The sequence below is a fragment of the Sander lucioperca genome, chromosome 22 (genome assembly GCF_008315115.2).
Source record: "Sander lucioperca isolate FBNREF2018 chromosome 22, SLUC_FBN_1.2, whole genome shotgun sequence".
Taxonomy (NCBI): Eukaryota; Metazoa; Chordata; class Actinopteri; order Perciformes; family Percidae; genus Sander; species Sander lucioperca.
In genome coordinates, this window is record NC_050194.1 from 21,612,937 (window position 1) to 21,632,846 (window position 19,910).

At 39.4% G+C, this 19,910-nt stretch overlaps 1 protein-coding gene and 1 long non-coding RNA gene across 6 annotated transcripts in view; one reads left to right on the plus strand and one right to left on the minus strand.

The window, feature by feature from the left end:
• The window catches only part of LOC116061488, a 33,816-nt gene extending 15,509 nt beyond the window's left edge, over window positions 1–18,307 (plus strand). Inside the window, exons 3-6 of one of the 5 annotated variants that reach the window (XR_004896412.1) lie at window positions 14,576–14,695; window positions 14,811–14,864; window positions 15,026–15,121; window positions 17,216–18,307. This is a non-coding gene — a long non-coding RNA (uncharacterized LOC116061488). Of the gene's footprint in view, window positions 1–9,687; window positions 10,095–14,571; window positions 14,696–14,810; window positions 14,865–15,025; window positions 15,630–17,215 lie in introns of those variants that run through there. The other 4 variants (XR_004107727.2, XR_004896411.1, XR_004896413.1 and 1 more) reach the window with 4 other exon arrangements.
• si:ch1073-13h15.3 (inactive all-trans-retinol 13,14-reductase) lies at window positions 12,393–18,906 on the minus strand. Its single transcript, XM_031315717.1, has 11 exons — window positions 18,629–18,906; window positions 17,184–17,366; window positions 16,159–16,400; window positions 15,672–15,867; window positions 14,998–15,195; window positions 14,790–14,909; window positions 14,543–14,681; window positions 13,998–14,107; window positions 13,616–13,782; window positions 13,281–13,440; window positions 12,393–12,983 (listed from the first exon to the last, which is right to left on the minus strand). The coding sequence occupies exons 1-11, from the start codon at window positions 18,783–18,785 to the stop codon at window positions 12,814–12,816; spliced, it is 1,842 nt and encodes a 613-aa protein (XP_031171577.1). The 5' UTR covers window positions 18,786–18,906; the 3' UTR covers window positions 12,393–12,813.
• Window positions 18,907–19,910: the final 1,004 nt, after the last annotated feature.

Consider the following 19,910-nt stretch of genomic DNA (forward strand, 5'->3'; position numbering starts at 1 on the left):
TGAGCATATTTTTTATATATGAAATATGTTTTTTACTGCATGGCTAGTGTTTTTTGATGAAGGAAAAACCTTTTTGAGGCAATGGCTGAAAAAAAGTGAATAATCTCTGCAGCGCACCGAATATCTTAGTTCATTCAAAACAGATGGTCTTGGTTAAAGCACATTGTCTTGCTCCGGAAAGAATTTGAAGGTCCTACTGTCACTAATATCCCACATACTGTTAAAGTAAAGCAAGCGGCTACGTACAGTAGACGCCTGCCTTGGATGTAAGAGTAAAGGTGGTTATGTTGTTATTGGGGTGTCAAGTGGGCACCTCCCAATTTCAGAATCACTTCAGCGTGTAACTATCAATTACAGGAGTTGGACTTTTCATTAAGTTTAATGGTTACACTTAACTGATAATGACAGTGGCCACCCACATGTAAGACAGGATCCACAGCTTCCTGTCCCTTCAAACCCCTCTGACTCTTATGACTGAGCCACCTGGGTTATTGTTAGGCGTAGCAAGAAAATTTGCTTTTAGGACAGGAACCATTTTGAATCTTTTGAATTCTATTTTTCTTGTAAACTTGAAAAGAAATCTGGATTGTGAATGAAAAATGCAATTATATAGGTCTGTGATGACAAGGATCTCTTATTCTAAAAGCCTGTGATCTTGTATTTTGCTACAGAGATCATAGAAATTAACCCGAGATTATGAATGATGCAAACCTCCAGCACTGGACTCCTCTCAGCCCACTGCCTCCTCTCCCTCAACATGTCAAGACACTCAACAGTCTGCATTCCTCCTACGAACAGTTTTCTTGGAGCTCAGCCGCTTAACAAGACACCTTTCCGAAATCAGTCTGCTTCCCTATCACTTGCAATAGAAATATTGATAGTAGTTCATTATAATCTGTTGGCACAGTGCTAAATGTGTCCACTCTTTTGACGCTCACCTTGCTGCTGTAGAAACATAAAATGACATGTAGTAGCTCAAAATTGAGTGTTTATGCTTCATCTCTTTCTTTTTGTCTGCCACATCTCCACCTCTGTTAACACATTTTGGTGTCCCTTTTCTCTCTCTCTCCTTTAATTTTTGTCCTGTCTCTACCTGTCTTGCGCATTGCTGAAGTTCTTTATTTCACTCCCCCTTGCTTCTCTATAAACATGGGAGGCAGAGAAGCACCCAGTTAAAAGAGTAGCCACCCTGGGGCGTCCTTCCTGAGAGTTCACGAGTTAGGAGTGCAGAACTTGTGTCAGACTCCACCCTCTCCCATCCACTAAACCCAGCCCAGTCCCACCCAGCCTCTCCCTGCCTTGCCCATAGGACTGTTTCTTCATACTGAGACAAATAACGCACCATTAAATCATACAATATGTCTTTGGACTGTCAAATGGATCAAAGTTGTTTGTGTTGATGCAAACAGGTGCTGCATTGGTTCATTGTCAGTGTAGTTTTTGTGTCGCATGCAGAGGTTTTTATTGTCCAGTTTTCAGAAGTAAAATTTAAGAAAAGATTATGGCCCTGAGAGTCCCCTCCCACTTCTAACCAGGATTGCTTTTGTTCTAAATTTTCCAAACTTTTTTCCTCCATATTCATGAAATCTGATATCACAGCTTAAGAAAAGGCTCCTCATGTCCATATGTTACCCAAAACACAAGTAACATTCTCTAATGGCTTTTATTTTGTGAGTGAAAGCAGGAAAGAAAACAAGATGACAACAGAAAATAGGTTGGATAAATGAGGGAAAGGAGGAACATCTTTTTGTTCTGTCCCTGCACATGAATTCAATTCTTAAAGCATCTGGAAGCACTTAACGCTGTACTGCTGGCTGCATTATGCTCAGCTCTGCACTGTGACTTCAGCTTCGGAAACAAAACCTTAAGGCGGAAAAATGAAAACAGTCCTGAAACAGTCAGTCTCAAGGACTAGGTTTTCTGGTTAGAAAAAGTCTGTAGGGTACCTTATTTACACATACACCTCCACTAGCTACAGTATATAGCTCTATAAAATGAGTGCTTCACAGTTCTCTAATGCTTTAACATATACCTTTTCAAGTTTTTTTGTGTGTTTTACCCCTACTGTTCTTAAAATAGATTCATGACCTCCACATATGATTCTACAAAATACACTTTTCATTCCTGAGAATGACACCACCAACTCATTTAAAATGTTCTGTGTCTAGGGATGTATGTCTAAAGGCAGTATAAACTAGCAGGAATCACCAAGAAACAGTGGAGGAAGAAAAGCTTCCCGTGGCCAGTGAAAATACAAAGAAAAATGCAGAAAAGTGACAAAATGTAATATGCTAAATATATGCACAGGCAATCATTTGCATGAAGAACACAAAAAAAGGCTTGGATGGACAGCTGTATTTAAAAGACAGAGTCTCAGATCAGGAGGCAAAAGGTGGAGTCTCTCATTGTGGTCTTAGTGGCGTCTTTGTCTGTGGTGCAGTTAAATCACACTCAGCCTGCTGGCAGACCAAACATTTGAGTCTAGAGACTCAGAGGGTGAATCATGAGCCAGAGCACCTCGTCAGTAACAAACATCCCCAGTCTTTTATCATTCTTTATCTTACATTATGTCTGAAGTTAAGGGGACAGAAAACAATGTATGAAGCTTAAAAAAATGTATGTAATAGCTGTAATGAATAGAGTATAAAGTACACAATAGGTCGTGATATTTTCCACCTGGAACACTTTAGTCCAAAACTGAGAGGTCATCCTGCCAACATGGCCTCGGTGCCGAAATAAAAACATGTAGGTACGACCCCTCTGGGATCATCATGCTGTGAGTCCTGGGCCAGTGAGCAGAGGCCAGAAAAAAACAGCCTCTCCTAATGGAAGAGCAAAGCTTTCACCCCCCAACAGGAGATCTGGACAGAGGAATTAGTGTCAGTCAGCTGGAGACTGGAGCTGAGACGCAGCAGAGGACATCCCAAACCGTGCCCATGTGTTTGTCTCTTAACCTTTAGAGGAAATAGCACTGTTAGTTTTGATCATAACACCAGGGATAGTTGTCCAGAAGTGGTAAACTCTAACAATCATAGGAAGGTGTGTCTTGTTAAACTCTTAAGTTGCAGCACAGGAACAGATGTGGTTGCCAACATTTTAAATCCTAAATTAAAGGACATTAGAATCTATGAAAGAACTGAGTATGCCACCTTCTGGCTGAATGTTTCTCATATTTGTGCTAAGTGGAAAAGTAAACAGTTGGTGTGTGAAGATCAAGACCTAAGCATGTCTCAGCAAACTGTGAAACACTTTGCAAAACTGTGTTCAAAGTGGGCTCTGGAACAAATCTTTAGAAGTTGAATAAGATAAAGAAAACACATTGCAAATGAGCCATTTTTGTTAATAAATCTATTTAAATATTAACTTTTTTCTGATGTTAAAAGCATAGTTTGGATCTTTTGAATGGGCTTGTATGAGGTACTTATCCATAGTCACTGTATCACCTACAGTAGATGGTGGTCAGCACGCCCCCAGTTAGGAGAAGCAGGCAGGAGTACTGACACAGAAGCAAAAGCAATGTACTGCCAACATGGCATCATGACTTTGCGTAAACATACACGCCACTTTCCTAAAGCCAAATGGCGTGTTATCTGTACGCATTTTGAGCTATCCACGTGTATGTCTACGCTGTATACAGGGGATGTAAACATACACATCACATGGCGTCGGGAACTGAAGCCGTTATCTATGCTCTATTTAAAGCCACCAGACTTGTGACAAAAAAGATAATTTACCTTGCAGAAACTTTGTTTGTGTTATTGTGTGACTTTAGGTTATGAACTAATAAAACTAACAAACTAACTAACCTAAAGAGCGCATTATAACGGCTTCGGTTCCCCGTCATAAAGTGCTATTTGACGGCAAGGTAAAGCAGTGAAAATATTCTAAATATAGCGTACATTTAAACTGATATTGATTTTTTTTTAGGTGGCTAAAATAAGTTTAGCTGTGTGGCCCTGTCAACAGCAGTACATTGCTTAGCTTCCATGTCAATACTTCTGCCTGCTTCTGGGGACATGCCGACCAGCATCTACTGTAGGTAATAAGAAAAAGTAAGGTAATAAGGTATAAGGTAAGGTAATAAGTATCCCATACAACCCCACTTCAAAAGATCTGAACTATCCCTTTAATCATGTTTAAAGCTCATTCTAAAACCTGGTTTTCTGAATATTTTAGCTGCATCTTTGCTAAGAAAGTATTCTTCTTTTCTGCTGAGGCATTAAAGCTCATCAAGTCTATTCAGTTTATTTATATAGCCCCAGGATCACAAGTTTGTCCCAAGTGCTTTAAAAAATGTACAGCATTTAACACATTCTATCCTTAGAGCCTTGATGCAGATAAGAAAAAAACGCCATATAAACCCTACAGTATACTGTCTGTATCCAAACCATGTGTGGAGGGGTCATCTCCTTTTGAGGGCTGGGTGGGATCACACCCACAGAAGAGCCCCCTCTAGTGCATACTGTCTCCAGCATTTAGGCTTACCCCAACTTCACCAGTTGGCTCACCATGTAAACACAGAGCAGAAAGAGCAGTGATGACGAATGCGGATGCATTAGGCTGATGAGGATTACTCCGTGGAGGGGTGGGCATAGTCTGAGGGGAAGGTGGAGGTGGGGGGGTGAAATGTGAGACTCTGGATCATGTCTGAAGCATCCGCTGGAAGGAGGAGCTGCAGTCACATAGTGCAGATGGGTGTGAAAGAGCGAAGAGATTTACTCTGTGATTTAAACACAGGATCATTAATACTAGTTTAATGTAGGCTTCTTTCTCTTCTATACAACGTTCATTCTTGACATCTCCTGCGTGATTTATTTATATGCAACATTAATGGATTCTTGTCCTTAACCTGACTATCTAACATTGTCAGTACTGGATTAAAGCCAGATATTCCTATCCTCAGTGCAGCTCTGAAACACTGTAAACTATGATCACATATAGACTGTTGTGGCTTTGCGGTTTAGCAAGTAGTGATTACTTTTGTTTTCTCTATAACAATGTCTCCCTTCCATTCACTCTGTTGCACTTCTTTAAATAACTGGACAGGAACACTGAGGTTGAAGTAAGTTAGTAAGTACCTTCATGTCAGTGTTATACTTTCTGTATAATCTCTGTACAATCTTTTTTACTCTCTCATACTTCACGATGGAGCAGAAGCTTGATTGTAGATGCAAGCAGAGTGAATACTTACTATGACTCATATGAAAAGGCATGGTGCTCTGTGGTTCTCCTTTCTCCGGGCCTCCCTATTCCTGCCTCCTCACTGTTTCTCTCTCTCTTTCTCATCCAAACGCCAACATGCAACATAATTCATAATCAAATGTGCAGAGCAGCCTCACAGGAAACATTACAAACAGCTGAAAAGGGAAAGTAGAGGCCTGCCAAGATACATTCCTTAGTTTTAATTCAGTTGGGAGGCTGAGAAGAAGTTGGAGGAGTTAATTAAGTTCTTCAAGATGGCCGCATGATAAATGCAAATCATTGTAGATGTGTTAAAACTACATGAAACTATGAGGGGAAAGATGCCCACGAAAAGTGCTGTTTGCATTCACTGCCTGCTGTCAATCATCCATTAAGCACTTAAAAATAGCGCCTCAAATTACAGCTTTCTCTGGTTTAAGGGTGTGGCAAACAGGGGAGCTAACCAGCATGTTGATGATTTCACCTTTCTGAAATTTGGAAGCATTGAAATGAGAGCTGCAACCAACGATTATTTTGTGAAAAGGGTCGCTCATAGTGATGAACCTGCAGAGAATTATCACCTCCATCTGCAGCTCCCCTCAGCTTTTTAGCGAGTTTCAGGATATTGTTTACTGTAGGGTCTGTTTTGGTTCACTCTTACTGCTCTCATAGTTGTTTTTGGCCTAAAATTGCAGGTATAAGTTTATAAAAGTTTATAAAATAATAAATAAATATAAAAAAAACTAAAGATTTTCAAGTTACTATCATATATGACAAAGAAAAGCAGCAAGTCCTTGCAAGTTTTCTACCAATGGATTGATGAAATGTTTATTTCTGTGTGCTCATTTTTGTACATATAACAGTGACAGGACTGACTAGAGTTTAGAGTAGAGAACTAACCTAAACATTGTGTACAACGGCTAGTGTTAAGCTTTAAGTGTGCATACATGTGGGGCCAGTAGCGTTTCAGATTGTAGAAAGATCTTTCAGGCAGATCGGAGATTTTGGGAAGATGCCATTTTCCATTTAGCTCAACAGAAAGTTGGCCTCAAGCAGCAGCTTTTTGCCGACATCGGAGAAGAGGTCTGTGATCTGTGCAGAGCAGGGAAATAACTTCAGTCTAAGTTGGTTTCATCCACAGAAATAAATGAAGAAATCTGTTTTTTCGCCCCTCTGTGTAAAAATATATTTGTAGATTTTGCTTTAAACCCCTATTTTTGGCACATTTTAAAGTGTTCTTTTATCAAGGGCATGGATCAGAGATGTATAGTAACGAAGTAGAACTACTTCACTACTGTACTTAAGTACTATAAGGCTGTATCTGTACTCTACTGGAGTATTATTTTTTTCTCCTACTTCTACTTTTACTTCAGTACATATTTTCGATGAGTTTAATACTTTTACTCCGATAAATTTTTTATGTGCTGCATCGTTACTCGTTACTGTTGTGAATTCCTCACGCTACGGAGACTGTGTAGGTTTCAGCGTGTGTAGTTACGTAAGTTACGTAAGAAATCCCGAGATCGTTTCTTTTCATTACGGCGGTTGCCTGTTCAGAAGTCAGAGACAATGTAAATTTGTACTCTTTCGATTTAGCCATTGTTGCAGCAGATTAAGCTATTCCTGAGTTGTTTCAGTCTGCAATGAGTACTGAATGTTAACTGTTTTACCCTGTGACGTGAAGCTGCTATTATCTGTATTTTGCTAGCTTGCTAACTTACTAGCTACTGTACATCACACGTTACTAGCTAGTGTGTGATACGTTTTTTGGGGCTTTAATAGTTACTGTGCTGGAGAGGATGTTCATTTTACTTGCACAGTGTGATAATTATACATTTTATTTCAGTATTTGTTAATAAGTGATTAATAACCCACTGTTATATCAGATAATAGTATACAGCTGTGACATTAATGTACCTTTTTTGGCTTTATTTCAGAAACTTCCTTCATATATCCAGCAATATACAGCTTGTGACTGCCTGTAACGCACCATCTTACTACCAAGTAAAAAGAAAAAAAAAGAACTCCACCTGGTGACTCGTGCTCTGTGATAGGAGCTCTGGAGCAGCTAATACACATTATCCAGCATTCACAGGGTTAAAATCCCAACAGTTACAATTATAAACTAGAACTGCAAGCAGTTATGACGGGGCCCAAGCCACCCACGCCAGGTGGCGGGGAGGCAAACGTCGCTAAACATCGAGAGGCGCGAGCCGCGACGTCTGCGGTACGTCGCCGTTGCAAACGTAGCGGTCAACAGTTCACCTCCACGCATATACGGACTACCTTTAAGAATTCTCTACAATAAACAAACTTCTTAACCCCCCTGACCGCAGGGTACAGCAGAGAAAAATGAGAGTGACCGAGAGGGTGGAGGGGGGAGGCAGGTGTGGTTGTTGAAGGAGCAGGGGAGATGGTCAAGTTGTTGTAAATGGCGTCATAGGCGCCGATTTATGTTTTCCTCTGTGGGTGCTTCGTGGGAAATTAAGCATCAATGCCACCGACATAACCAATCACGCTATGACAGGTGCTCCACTTAGCACTAATTGCAATGTTTAATTGCACGGTATTGCTGCCTATGAATGGTGTTGATATTGGATTTAAAAAGTGAGAGAAACGAGTTGCATTTGTCCACTGTGAAGGTTGTAGAAACTTTGTCAGGTGGGTTAAGAAGTTTGTTTATTGTAAAAAACCAAAGGAGCACGCAAAAATGAAAACCAAAACCTAACGGTAGGAGGCAAACATCAGTAAATATTGAGAAGTGTGAGCTGCAAGGTCTGTGGTATATTTCCATTGCAAATATCCCATTAAAATTGAGTAAAACTTGGGATGATCCCAAGTTCCTTGCTGATAACTTTTAATTTGGCCGAGATATGATATGATACGTGTGTGGTAGCTAGCTATGAAAATTTATTTGGTCGTCAAATGCGCAAACTTTAACGTAGCAAAATTCCTTGAGTAACTTTTGCTCAGGTCCATCTGGAGATACTACTTACCAGGTTTCGTGCTGATCCGTTGCACGGCCTAGGACGAGTTCGAAAAAGTTGGTTTTGCGCATTGCGCGATATTGCGAAAAAGATTTTAAGCGGAAATGGGCGTGGCCTATATCATGTGATTCAGCTTTATTCAAGGAACATGTGGATGTAAGGATTTCTAATGTGCGATGTGTAATGTGGGAGTTAATAGCAAAAAAACATTATAGCGCCACCTAGTGGTCCACATGTGTAATTTTTGGTAGGTGTGGTCCATGACCCATTGTCTAGCTACCCTGTACATTTAAAGTTGTTCACATTAGCATAAGTAGTAAATTTAGACGTGGGTCCCATAGGCCACGCCCACTTTGACCCCTCAGTACCCCACTCTAGGGTTGGCCTCAGGAGTGTCCCTAGATGGTATCCATCAAATTTTGTAAAAATCAGATTAGCGGTTCATGAGATATAAACTTTTTGTACTTGTAGTGGCCAATTTTTGTAAAACGGGTGGGAGACCTTCAGAGGGTCATGCTAAACAAGAATCTAAAGTTTGGCGTTGATGGCATTTATTTTGGCCGAGATATGGCAAAGTTGGTGTTTTCATAGTTAGCTACACAAATTTGTTTGTGCACAATATGCGCAATTTTTATCCTATCAAAATTCTTTTTATTAACTTTTTGTTCGGCCCATCTGGAGATGCTACCTGCCAAATTTCGTGCCGATCGGTCGCACGGTCTAGGAGGAGTTCGAAAAAGTAGGTTTTTGATAAATCACGATTTTTCACGCATAAAAGTTTAGGCGGAAATGGGCGTGGCCTATATCACGTGATTCAGTTGGATCTAGGGAACGCGTGGATATATGGATTTTTAATGTCCGGTGTACGGTATGGGAGTTATAGGGCCAAACGCGTTTTTTCTGCTATAGCGCCACCTAGTGGTGGAAGTAGGTCTATTTTTGCGCCTGAGGTCCTTGCAGAGTTTGGGACCATTCCTGAAAATGCCAACCCCCCACCATGTACGGTTTAGGCTGTAGTCGGAGTTTTAGGCGGAGAAGAATAATAAAAATCTTTAGAAAAACAATAGGGTTCTACAGTCCTGCTGTATGAACGGCATAGCTTTGCTATTGCCCGTTCTTACAGACTCGGGCTTGGACCCCTAAATATATACTGCTGCTACAGCCAAAGGAATTGTGAGTGTCCTTTAGGCTAAACATTTTAAATAATATAAACAATATGATATTCAAACTTTTGACTGCTTCCTACGTAACACAATATTTGTACGTTTACTTTCAGTACTTAGAGTAGTACATTTTAAAATAAACTACATGCAATACTTATGTACAAAAAATGTTGAATACTTTAGTACTTCCACTTGTGGTGCTTAAAGAGCACTTCAACTTCTACTCAAGTCACTTCTGCTTTTACTCAGGTATGGGTCTCTAGTACTTTTATACATGTCTGGCATGGATGGTACTAAAAGATGGTAGTTCAGTAGGATTGACCAGGGTTGCTATTATACCTGCTCTTGCCTTAAAGCCCAGTCTGATCCAGGATGCTATCTTCAGACTGGGTCTTCCTCTCATCTGGGTCATCTGAAAGTTCCTTATGAGAGTCTTCAGATTGGTAGCAGCTGTGTTTGTTGGCTGGGTCCAAGCTGTGGGAGGCTGCGGCAGGCCAGTGGGGAGGAGCTTCAACATCTGGAAAAGAAGGAAAGCTGGCTGAAATACAGAGACAAAGTCCTAGCAACAGGAATACTCCCGAGCCAATCCTCTCGCTACAGTATTTGCAAGATTACAGTTCGCTTTGTGTAAATAAAAGTTTTCAGGTGCCAGCGTTGTTGGATTAGAACCACAGCCTTTGATTTATTAATTTCATTTAAAAGCGTGCATTTGAGGAGTGTAAGACAGAGCGTCTGAGACAGTGGAAAGAGTGGAGTGCTGTTGTTAAGATCCGACCCTCTGGGCCTCTCCTGATGTAAGAGCATGTCTAAACATGTGGGAGCCGCCTGCAAGAGGAAAAAAGAGGAAGGGGGTTGAGGTGGTGCTTGTGCTGGTCAAGAAAAACTTAAATTCCTCCTCCTCAGATCTGCCCATTCTAGCTGCCATTGCTGCCTTGCTTTTCTTTAAAGTTAAAAAAACATTTTGTCACTACAAAGTTGAATAAAGTCTAATGTAACAAGTGGCAAACTAACCAACACATTTCCAACACATCAGGATTGTCCTCTGCGGACCATGAATGTTTGTACAAAATTCCATGACAATCCTTACAGTAGTTGAGATATTGGATATCTGGACCAGTGGTGGACTAACCAACCAGCCGACATTGCCATCCCTAGAGCCACACCGCTAGCATGGCCAAAAATGGGTGGGTTCCCTTTATTTCAGAGCTCAAAAGGCAGGTGGGTTTGTTTATAACTCTGTGAGTCAGTCAAAGCACAGCATAGGAAAGTAAGAGTTACTGTGGATGTCACGTTTATTTCTGGTGAAATACTGCACTTTATCATGCCACTGTAATTATACGTTATGGCCTAGTGAACTTCCAGCCAGCCAAAATCAATATACTTAACTCCTCTCTCTACCATTTTGCCTCATTCCTTGAACTTGCCTTACAGTATTTTTAGCATTTTTTTTATTCACAAGTATTGAAAGAATATGGTAACTTTACAGTCTAGCAGCAGGGAGAGCTTTTCCCTGGGTTTGTACAGCAGAGGGTTGGAGGTTAACAGAGCGAGAGAGGTACTGGCTTCCCACCTGGTGGCTGGACAGAAGGGGCATTCTTCTCCTTGGATCCCCCCGGTCGTCTCCAACAGACCACAGTTTGTCAGCCAATATGCCCACCGTTTACTGAGGAAATGTTCACTTAGTGCAGGAAGTCTGAGGTTTCCCTCCGTACGTTTGATTTCAGCTGCTACCCAAACAACGCTGGAGTTTTAAGTCAGGTCAGAACAACATAGGTGGGAACTACGAAACCCAGAGGGGACTTGGTCTCGGTTCAGTGAGTGATATATAAATAATCAGCAAACCCATCGTACCTGATGCTACTGATTGTTGTGGATAGATTAATGATTTGTTGTAGGATTTAATCATATGATTTAGGCTTCTAGCTGATGACATTTTCATAATGCTTTCTTGCTCAATTAAAATCTCTCAAACTATACTTATCTATAAGAAGAAGTAAAACAGTTTGGTAGTATTTTACAATATCCTATAATCTTTCAGTAACTTTTTCAGTGTATACATCTGTATCAGTTTTAGCACTTTGAAAGTTTAATGTTTTGAGCATTTTGATAGACGGTGAATTTTTTTACTTGGTTTAAGTTTAGGGAATATGTACAGCAAAACATACAAATAAGCATTTTGGGTAATGCAAAATGCTGTGACAGTTAAAAGACAAAGAAAACAAAACTACATCACAAAATAAATCTGTACATATGTCACAAAAACAGGCATTAGACAATCTTGAAAAATCAAAGCAGTTGGTATCATGCAATTATTATTGATATTTATTAGTTTTACATTAAGGTGAGATAACATGAGGTGAAGTAAAATTGTACAATATACTGGAATAAAAATAAAAATAAAATAAAGACAAATATTTTCCCTCATGATCTTTTTGTGCACTTAATCACAATAAGAAAAGCACTGCAGGCTTACTAGATTTTTATAGATAATCAAATAAATAGTAAACATATCATTTCCCATATAAATTATGCAAATATGGTCATTTAGGTACAGCTTATTCATGCCAAGATATTGTATGTTATGAGTGTTTAAACACTATGGTTACTTGTAGTTACCTTCTCAGGCAAAGTGACCCAGCATCAGCAAAACCCACCAAATCCATCCCTAGCTCCTGAGGTATATACATTCTCATTGCAGTATTGTAAATGAGATGCTCGGTCCTCTTTCATCTCATTTTGTGGCCTTCCTCTTTAATGAATTATTATGAATTGTAGCCAAAATCATCTTTTAAGCCTGTGGTAGAGCTATCTCTTTAGCATTTTGTATTTCCATGTTAAAGCAACACTATGTAACTTTTAGCTGCTGCTGTAGTTCCAATGAAACAACCTGTAGGGGGACCGAAGCGGGAAAATTTACATAGTGTTGCTTTAAGACATAGTGCACGATTAGCACATGCAACAACCTCGAAAGCAAACAAAGTGAGAACTTGTAGCAGTTCTAAGATAAAGTAGTAACCAGCTAAATGTGCCAAAATATGATGCGAAAATATAGACTATTTACCAGCACTCTGTGTACTTTATTGTGCTAGTTGCTGAAGACTAGTCAATCTAGTATGTTGGCATAGATCACTACCGGACTGAATGATCCACCAGGATCACATGAGTATTCTGGATTATTTCACAGTCAGAACACAAAAAAAACTAATACTTGTTTTGGCTATTTGTTATGTTTTTAGTAGAAACTGGCCATAGCGTTTATCGCATCTGTATTATTTCCTTTTAGTACAAGGACATAACATAACTTCCTTGTAACTGTAAGAAAAGTACACTATTGGCATTAGTATGTTTAGACTTTATAATATTAGTGTATAGAATAGATCTGGGACTCAGTGCTGGTGTGTTCCTACAACAATCAAGGTTCCTTTTGCAGTCCTGGTTTGTGCAGTTTCACTATTGTCCTGCAGGAGAAGTAGAGAGTGCTCTCACTGCAGTTTCTTTTTAGCCAGCTGGGCCAACTCTCTGGCTTTCCTCTTCTTCAGCGTCTTCTTGAGGACATCCAAGTCAAGGTAGACGATGTGATCCAACACCGCAGAGGCGCAGAGGAGTCCACCATGCAGAGCGCCTGCTATCCCACAGCTGAACACGTCTTGACCTGGAACAGAAACACAAATGCAACCTGCTGGATGAGACAAGACTACCTGGAGTCTGGATTCAAATTATTGTTCTCCCACTAGATAATGTTTTCTTTACAAGCTTTAATTCCTTCTGCAAACTTCAGTAAACTAATCCAGCAAAAACTGACTAGTTTGGTATGAAAAAATTAAACTGCAAAGAAACTCAAATTTCAAAGCATTGTCAACGAGGTCTTAGGGCTTGTTGAGACATTTGTGAAGACTTCACTCAATCACACAACACAAATAATTGACTGACAGGTAAAAAGACTTTATACCTGAGATGTAGAGGTTTTTGACAGGGGTGCTGCACCTGTTCCTCGCCACAGTCTCAGCTTGGAAACGCTCTAGGTTGTGCTCTGAGGAGTACATGGCTCCACGCTGGGCACCCAAATAGTGCGTGTTGGTCAGTGGGGTCGCCACCTCCTGGAATACCAACTGAAAAACGAGTCATACAAATATAACAATACAGTCTATATTCAACAACAAACATCAAATAAAAGCATAGACAAAAGAAATGTGGATCATTTTAATGTACAGGCAACAGGAACATACTTAAACTTGTGCGTCTGTGTGCGTACGTGCACATATGACAGAGAATGTCCGATCCTACCTTGTCTTTGATTTTAGGGAAATGAGTACAGGCCCAGTCAAAGAGGTTGTTAGCAAATCTCATTTTGTAGTTATAGTATTCATCGCCCCTTTTGCGTGCAGTAGTGTCCTTCCATTCCTCAAACCATTCATACTTCACCATCATCAGTATTGTCATGCAAGATTTTCCTGGGAACATGAAAAACATTACACCTAATCTGTCTGACACTCAGATGTGATATTATTTGGTATTTAGTTTAGATCATATCTTATACATAAGATAAGATGATGATCTAGTAGCAGTACATATTTAAATGTCTCTTTATCTTTAATATTAAATTAGAACATTATTTCCTGTTACTACTATTTTCGCAACAGTAGAAAAAAGTAGTAGGTGTTTGTACCAGGGTGTCTTATTTTGGCTTCTGGGTCTTTGGAAGATGGTATTGTGATCATCATCATGGGGATATTATCTGGTGCTTCCTCTTTGCTTAATGCAAAGAAGTCATCCATCCTAAAAAAAAAACATAAAAACATATTAAAATGTATAATTAGATCGTCATCGCTCATTGAGAGCAGGTCTGGGCTGCTTATATCAGAAATGTGGTGTGGTAACACATATGGCTGCATGAGTATAGTATTTAAATCCAGGAGCTGAAACCTGACTGATCATGTACCCCATCTAGAGGACAAAAAAGGGAGCTCTAACTTGGTAATTAAATAAGCCACACACAGCTATACACAGTATGTTTACTATACATTAGCTACATTGTTTTTTTCTTCTTTTGGAAACAGTATAAAATGTGTAAATGTTCCTGAGAGCAGGGCTGCACTGTGAAGTTAGATTTGTTTCTCTAAATGTATTGCATTCCTATTTCTTATACAATATCGCACCCTTGTGGTAACTAAATGTTAGTGTTTAATTTTTATCAGTGATCTGCAAACTTACGACTTGTCCAGGTCATTGTCTTTGAACAGCCAGATGTTTGTGGACTTGAGACCCAACTCCTCTTCAGTTCCATCAAAGCCAGAGAAGACCAGAAAGGATCCTCTGCCATGTTTCATTATGTCCAGTCTTTCCTGAATATCTACAATATGGAAGGTTTACAATCACTTTGAAACTTCCTCCTTACTTTCAAAATAAAAGTTAATTATATGTGTTGTGTCCATTTAGGTGAAAAGGATTTGTTCCCTACCAGTCTTGACTCGAATCTCAGGGGGAAGAAGTTTCTGGAAGGTGGTGAAGATGCCACAGTTTGAAACAACCACAGGTGCAAGAACCTCCACTTCCTCCTGACCTTTCCTCACTTTCACACCTGTTACATGGCACACAAAGGAAGTCTTCAGTCAGTTACCTGTAGAGTACATTTCTTCAGTAACAGATGAAAGATGGAGGTGGAATACCATAAGCTTCTCCCTTCTCATTAACCAGAATCCTGGAGACAGGAGCTCTGACCAGGCAGTTTCCTCCATATTTCTGAATGGTGCGGATGATGTGGAAGGCGATCTCACTGGCACCGCCTTTAGGGTAGAAGGCACCTCGTTTGTAGTGATGAATTAGGAGGGCATTGATCATAATACTGGAGTCCTTTGGAGGCACACCTAGATATACACAGAGTTAAAGGATTAATTATTACTTTGTTTCAAGATCACATTCTCATCTTGTTCAGGAATTGGAACCTGCAACCATCCAGTTACAAGTGTGCTCATCCAGTTATATATTGTATAATTTATCAGGGCTTATAATCACAAAGAATCAAAATCAATGTCACTGAAAACTCATTTAAAGTGACATTAAGTGCAGATAAGACACATACAAACTTTTAGGAGACTCATCAATTTGTTTTCGAGACTCATCTTGCATTGAATTGAAATGGAAGTCTAGTTTCAGATGCTGCACATCATTGGTAGACTTTGTATAAAAAGGGCTGCCATTCTTAAACTGTTCATTGGATATGGATGTAAATACCCTCAAATTAAATCTAGGAGACAGTTATTCCAGTGCAAAGTGAGAACAATCTTTTATTTTTTGGGCTTAAGGTTGGTTTTCTACTCTAGTAACATTTTTGAGAACCCACCATAGAAAAGATAAGCAAAGATGACGTGGAGGTCCTTGTTGCTGGTCAGGGTGTTCACAAAGTCTGTTGCACATGTGCCAGAGAGGCGGAAGACCGACGTGACGAGGTTTCCGATGCCTGACTTCAGCAGGAATAAAGAGACCCACTGCGGGATCAGCTTTAGAATTGCCAGGTAGTAAGCATGCTTAGCTGAGACCTGTTGGAACGCAGTAGATGTTTAGGATCCATAGTTTTTAAGATAGGGCTTTTCCGCCTTTATTTGACGGGACAGCTAGGTGAGAAAGGGGAGGGGTGGGGGGAGGGAAGACATGCAGGAAATCATCACAGGTCGGACTCAAACCCTGGACCTCTGCGTCGAGGCATAAGCCTCTCAGTATATGTGCGCCTGCTCTACCCACTGAGCCAACCCGGCCACAGGAGCCATAGTTTTGTTGCTATGTTTCAGAGAGATGACACTGAAATATGTGTCCACTAGCTAACACAGTACCTTCATGATTTTGAAGAATGTCTCGATGGCCTCGGTGTCATCAGGGAATTGCTTCATCAGATGGGCTTTCATTTCAGTTTTACCGGATAAAATGGTGTACTCTCGTTTCTCATCGCCCAGGCCAATATGGATGGTGTCAAAGTGTTGATTTAGTTGATGGAACTCCAACTGGCCCTCAGAGATCTGGTCGAAGGCGACGCGCAACAGACTATTTTCGCCAACCTGACCAATGTAGTGAAGCCCTGGAGAAGAAAGAGCGGAAAACAGGAACATGGTAACATTCACAACATCCATTCTAAACACCCATGTGCATTGTTCTTCCTTTGGAGTTCACCCTTCATAGTTTAGAGCATCTTGCATAGATATACACAAACAAAAACGTTTTATAAAGACTGCTAAAATATAATTGTGCAAACATAATTGTGCAAGCGGTTAGATTTGGAGCTACTACCACCACGGCTGGGGGGGGGCAAAGCCAAAGTGGAAGTGCCTTCATCTGCTTTTCCTTTATGGCTGGCAGTTGCTTGCTCCAAAACATCCCTCTATCCCCAAAGTCCTGAAAATAGTTAAAAGCTGATGGTTTTACAAGAAGTAGTTGTCTTAATATCTACTGCCTTAACTGTTTCCTAGAAGTTTCTTAACAAGAGGTAAAACAAACAAACAGCAACTTTTGTTTAAATTATCGATAATTAATAATCAATAAATGCCAACCCTTCTCTGGTTCCAGCTTCTAAATTGTGAGGATTTCCTGCTTTTCTTTATCATAAGTGATAGTAAAGTTAGTTTTTTTTTTTTTTTTTTTGACAGTCTATGGTGCTTCCTAAAACATTTTTTTTTAATCATCTGACTATTTATACAATCTATTGAATTATGTAAACTAGAACAGCTAGTAAATCCATTCATTTTACCTATTTTGAGGAACATTCAGAAGAAAAATAGCTGTGTGCTGCTAGATATTCAGAGCCCCCTGACAACAGGTAATGCAGTGCCCTGAAAATGATATAATCCCTGGCATGTCCTCTTACCAACATCAAACTCGAAGCCTTTCTCTATGTAGGTGTGGCAGCAGCCTCCTGCTTGGTAATGTTGTTCCAGCACCAGGACTTTCTTCCCTGCTTTGGCCAGTGTGGCTCCAGCTGCCAACCCACCAATACCACTCCCAATTACAATGACGTCCAGGTTCTGGGGCACTTTGTCAAGGCGGAAACCTGGACAGATACATGCAGAAAGTTTTTTAAAGGTAACATTTATCTTTCTATTTCCGACAGGATAAATAAAGAGGCATTGTCATGAACAAGTGCTAAAATGTGTTGCATAATTGGGTGCATAATACATTCTGAAGGGCGCACTGGCACCTCTCCTGTCATAAATAAATGGCTGCTGGTGGTAGATTAGACTGTGAACACAATCTCCTGGTCCATTATCTAATTAAGATAAAGCCTACAGGTGACAAACAGTTACTGTACCTCTGCTAATTTAGATCTAATCAACAGGTAATTTAGATAGAACTACAGAAGAACTATAGTGAATTTATTGTATATATAGTATCCTTTTTCAATTCTGTTTTATGGCCTACTTTTGTATCCTTTGAACTATTTTAGGTTAACTTTGGCTTAGGTTTTTACAGCACAACCAAGACTCATTTGAATTGGTGTCCGAGGACAGTTTTAATGTCGTAGAAGACCGCGTTGAATGCAATTTGAAGTCTTTTAACTATTGCAAAATGTGGACACTTGTTAGTATAATATGGTGTAGTTCATCTTCAGACTGACTAACACGCTTCAATATTGTACCCACATGAGTTCGCCAAAAATATATGTAAGTATGAGGCTACAGCCAACACTGTCATCTCTATTTCCCATTAATATAACACATGAGACCTTCCTGAACATTATTTGCAAAGTCTAAAAAATGACTTGATATTAATTGCTATTTCTGTGGACTTGATCATGAAACAACCATACACTTGTTTCAGAGCTTGTTTTTAGAGCTTCCTTTTTGGAAGGACTGTCCAATATATCTGTAACATTTCTGTCCATTTTTTATTACTGTACAAAGATGTGCTGTTTGATTTTTATGTCTGCATTTTAGAAGAAAACTAATATATCATGAATTTTATTTAACTTATTCTCATTTTTTGTTTACTTTTTTGTATTGTCAGAATTGGTGCTTTGCTGGATTTGCATAATTTATATCGACATGTAAGTAGATAATAACTATATCCACAATGGAATAAAAAAAGGGTTAATATTTTACTAATTAAAAAAAACAAAAAAAACAATTTTTTTAGACTAGATTTCACATTTTTAAGTGTGCTTTCTCCCTGCGAGTTGACTGTTGTCATAGCTTAACATATTAATACAATATTCACTACTGAATGTATTGTATCTTGTTATTGTGTGCCCATAGAGCTCATCGACCAATTAATTGTGATGTTGAAAACAAGCATTTTCCAATGCAATAATTTTACCTTGCTTGATAACTTTGTCCCGCTTCTTCTGATCAAACTCTCGAGGTCCAGGAGGTCTCACTGACTCCAGGGAGAAAGGGCTCGGTGTCCCATACAGGTATCGGTATGTGCCACCGGCCCATATAACCAAACAGACTAAGAAAATTAAGAACCACATTGTGGAGACAGTTTTAATCGCTGTTTCTGAACTCACTATGGCAGTGTAGAGTGTTCACAGCAGCAGTGGCAGGTTTATTTTGAACACTGCTCTCCTCATATGGTTCCTTTTATTACGCAGAGAGAGATCCAAAGGTCTATAGAAGAAAGGCAGGAATTTGTTACACTATGTGTTATGACAAGCAATAAAGATAGTGGTGAAAGACCCATTTTCCTTGCAGTGACAATGCACATATCACATTAATGGTTGCTAAGCACTCATTTGGTTCACAGACAAAAATATGAAAAACAAATAATGGGCACTTCACATCCTTTTTTTATTATTTATTTGCTATATTTCACTTGTCTTGAAAGGAATTCTTCAAAAAGCAAAAAGATTTGTCCTATTCTATAAACATAAATTGTGTAAGCAATCTGCATAATGTTTGAAAGTTTTTAGAGTAAACATTTACCTGTTCAGACGTCACATTTCTGATCTAAAGGTTGTTATAGATTATTTATATTATCCACAATTTGTCTTATCTGATAAGACAATTAAGATAAAGACTTCACTATGCACTGTCATTCTAGACTTTACACATGCACTGTCCAATTGTATATCTTTACAACAGTGCAGCTGAGTTTTATCATTTTAAGTCTAAGGACAGAGTTGGTGTTCTTGATGCAAGACATTTCACTGTGCAAATCATTTAAAAAAACACTTGAAGTAATTGTCCTACCATCCACACTATTGTTGTCCTTCAGATAAAATAATAGACTTAACATAAATGTGAAACATAAATAAGTATAAATATAAATACATGACTTATTACAATAAGTCATGTAATCTATGCGATAACAGTTTTAATGTAGTCCATGAATAGACTTTTGTACTTGTTCTACACTTATTCAGTTCACCTTAAACGATGGGTCTAATCTGAAACTAGCGATAAAGGAAGAGATGTTTTTACAACAACTGCTCAGTGTTATTGTTATAATTTATAGGCTATGATTGATTGTTTAAAGTGGCTATATGTAACTTTCAGTTTGTGTTGATTCTGGCGGCCACTTTGGACAAAAACAGTAGTGTTTTTACCACACCTGCTGTCGTAAAGGTCTTTTCTTTACGGTGCTGTATTGCCCACTG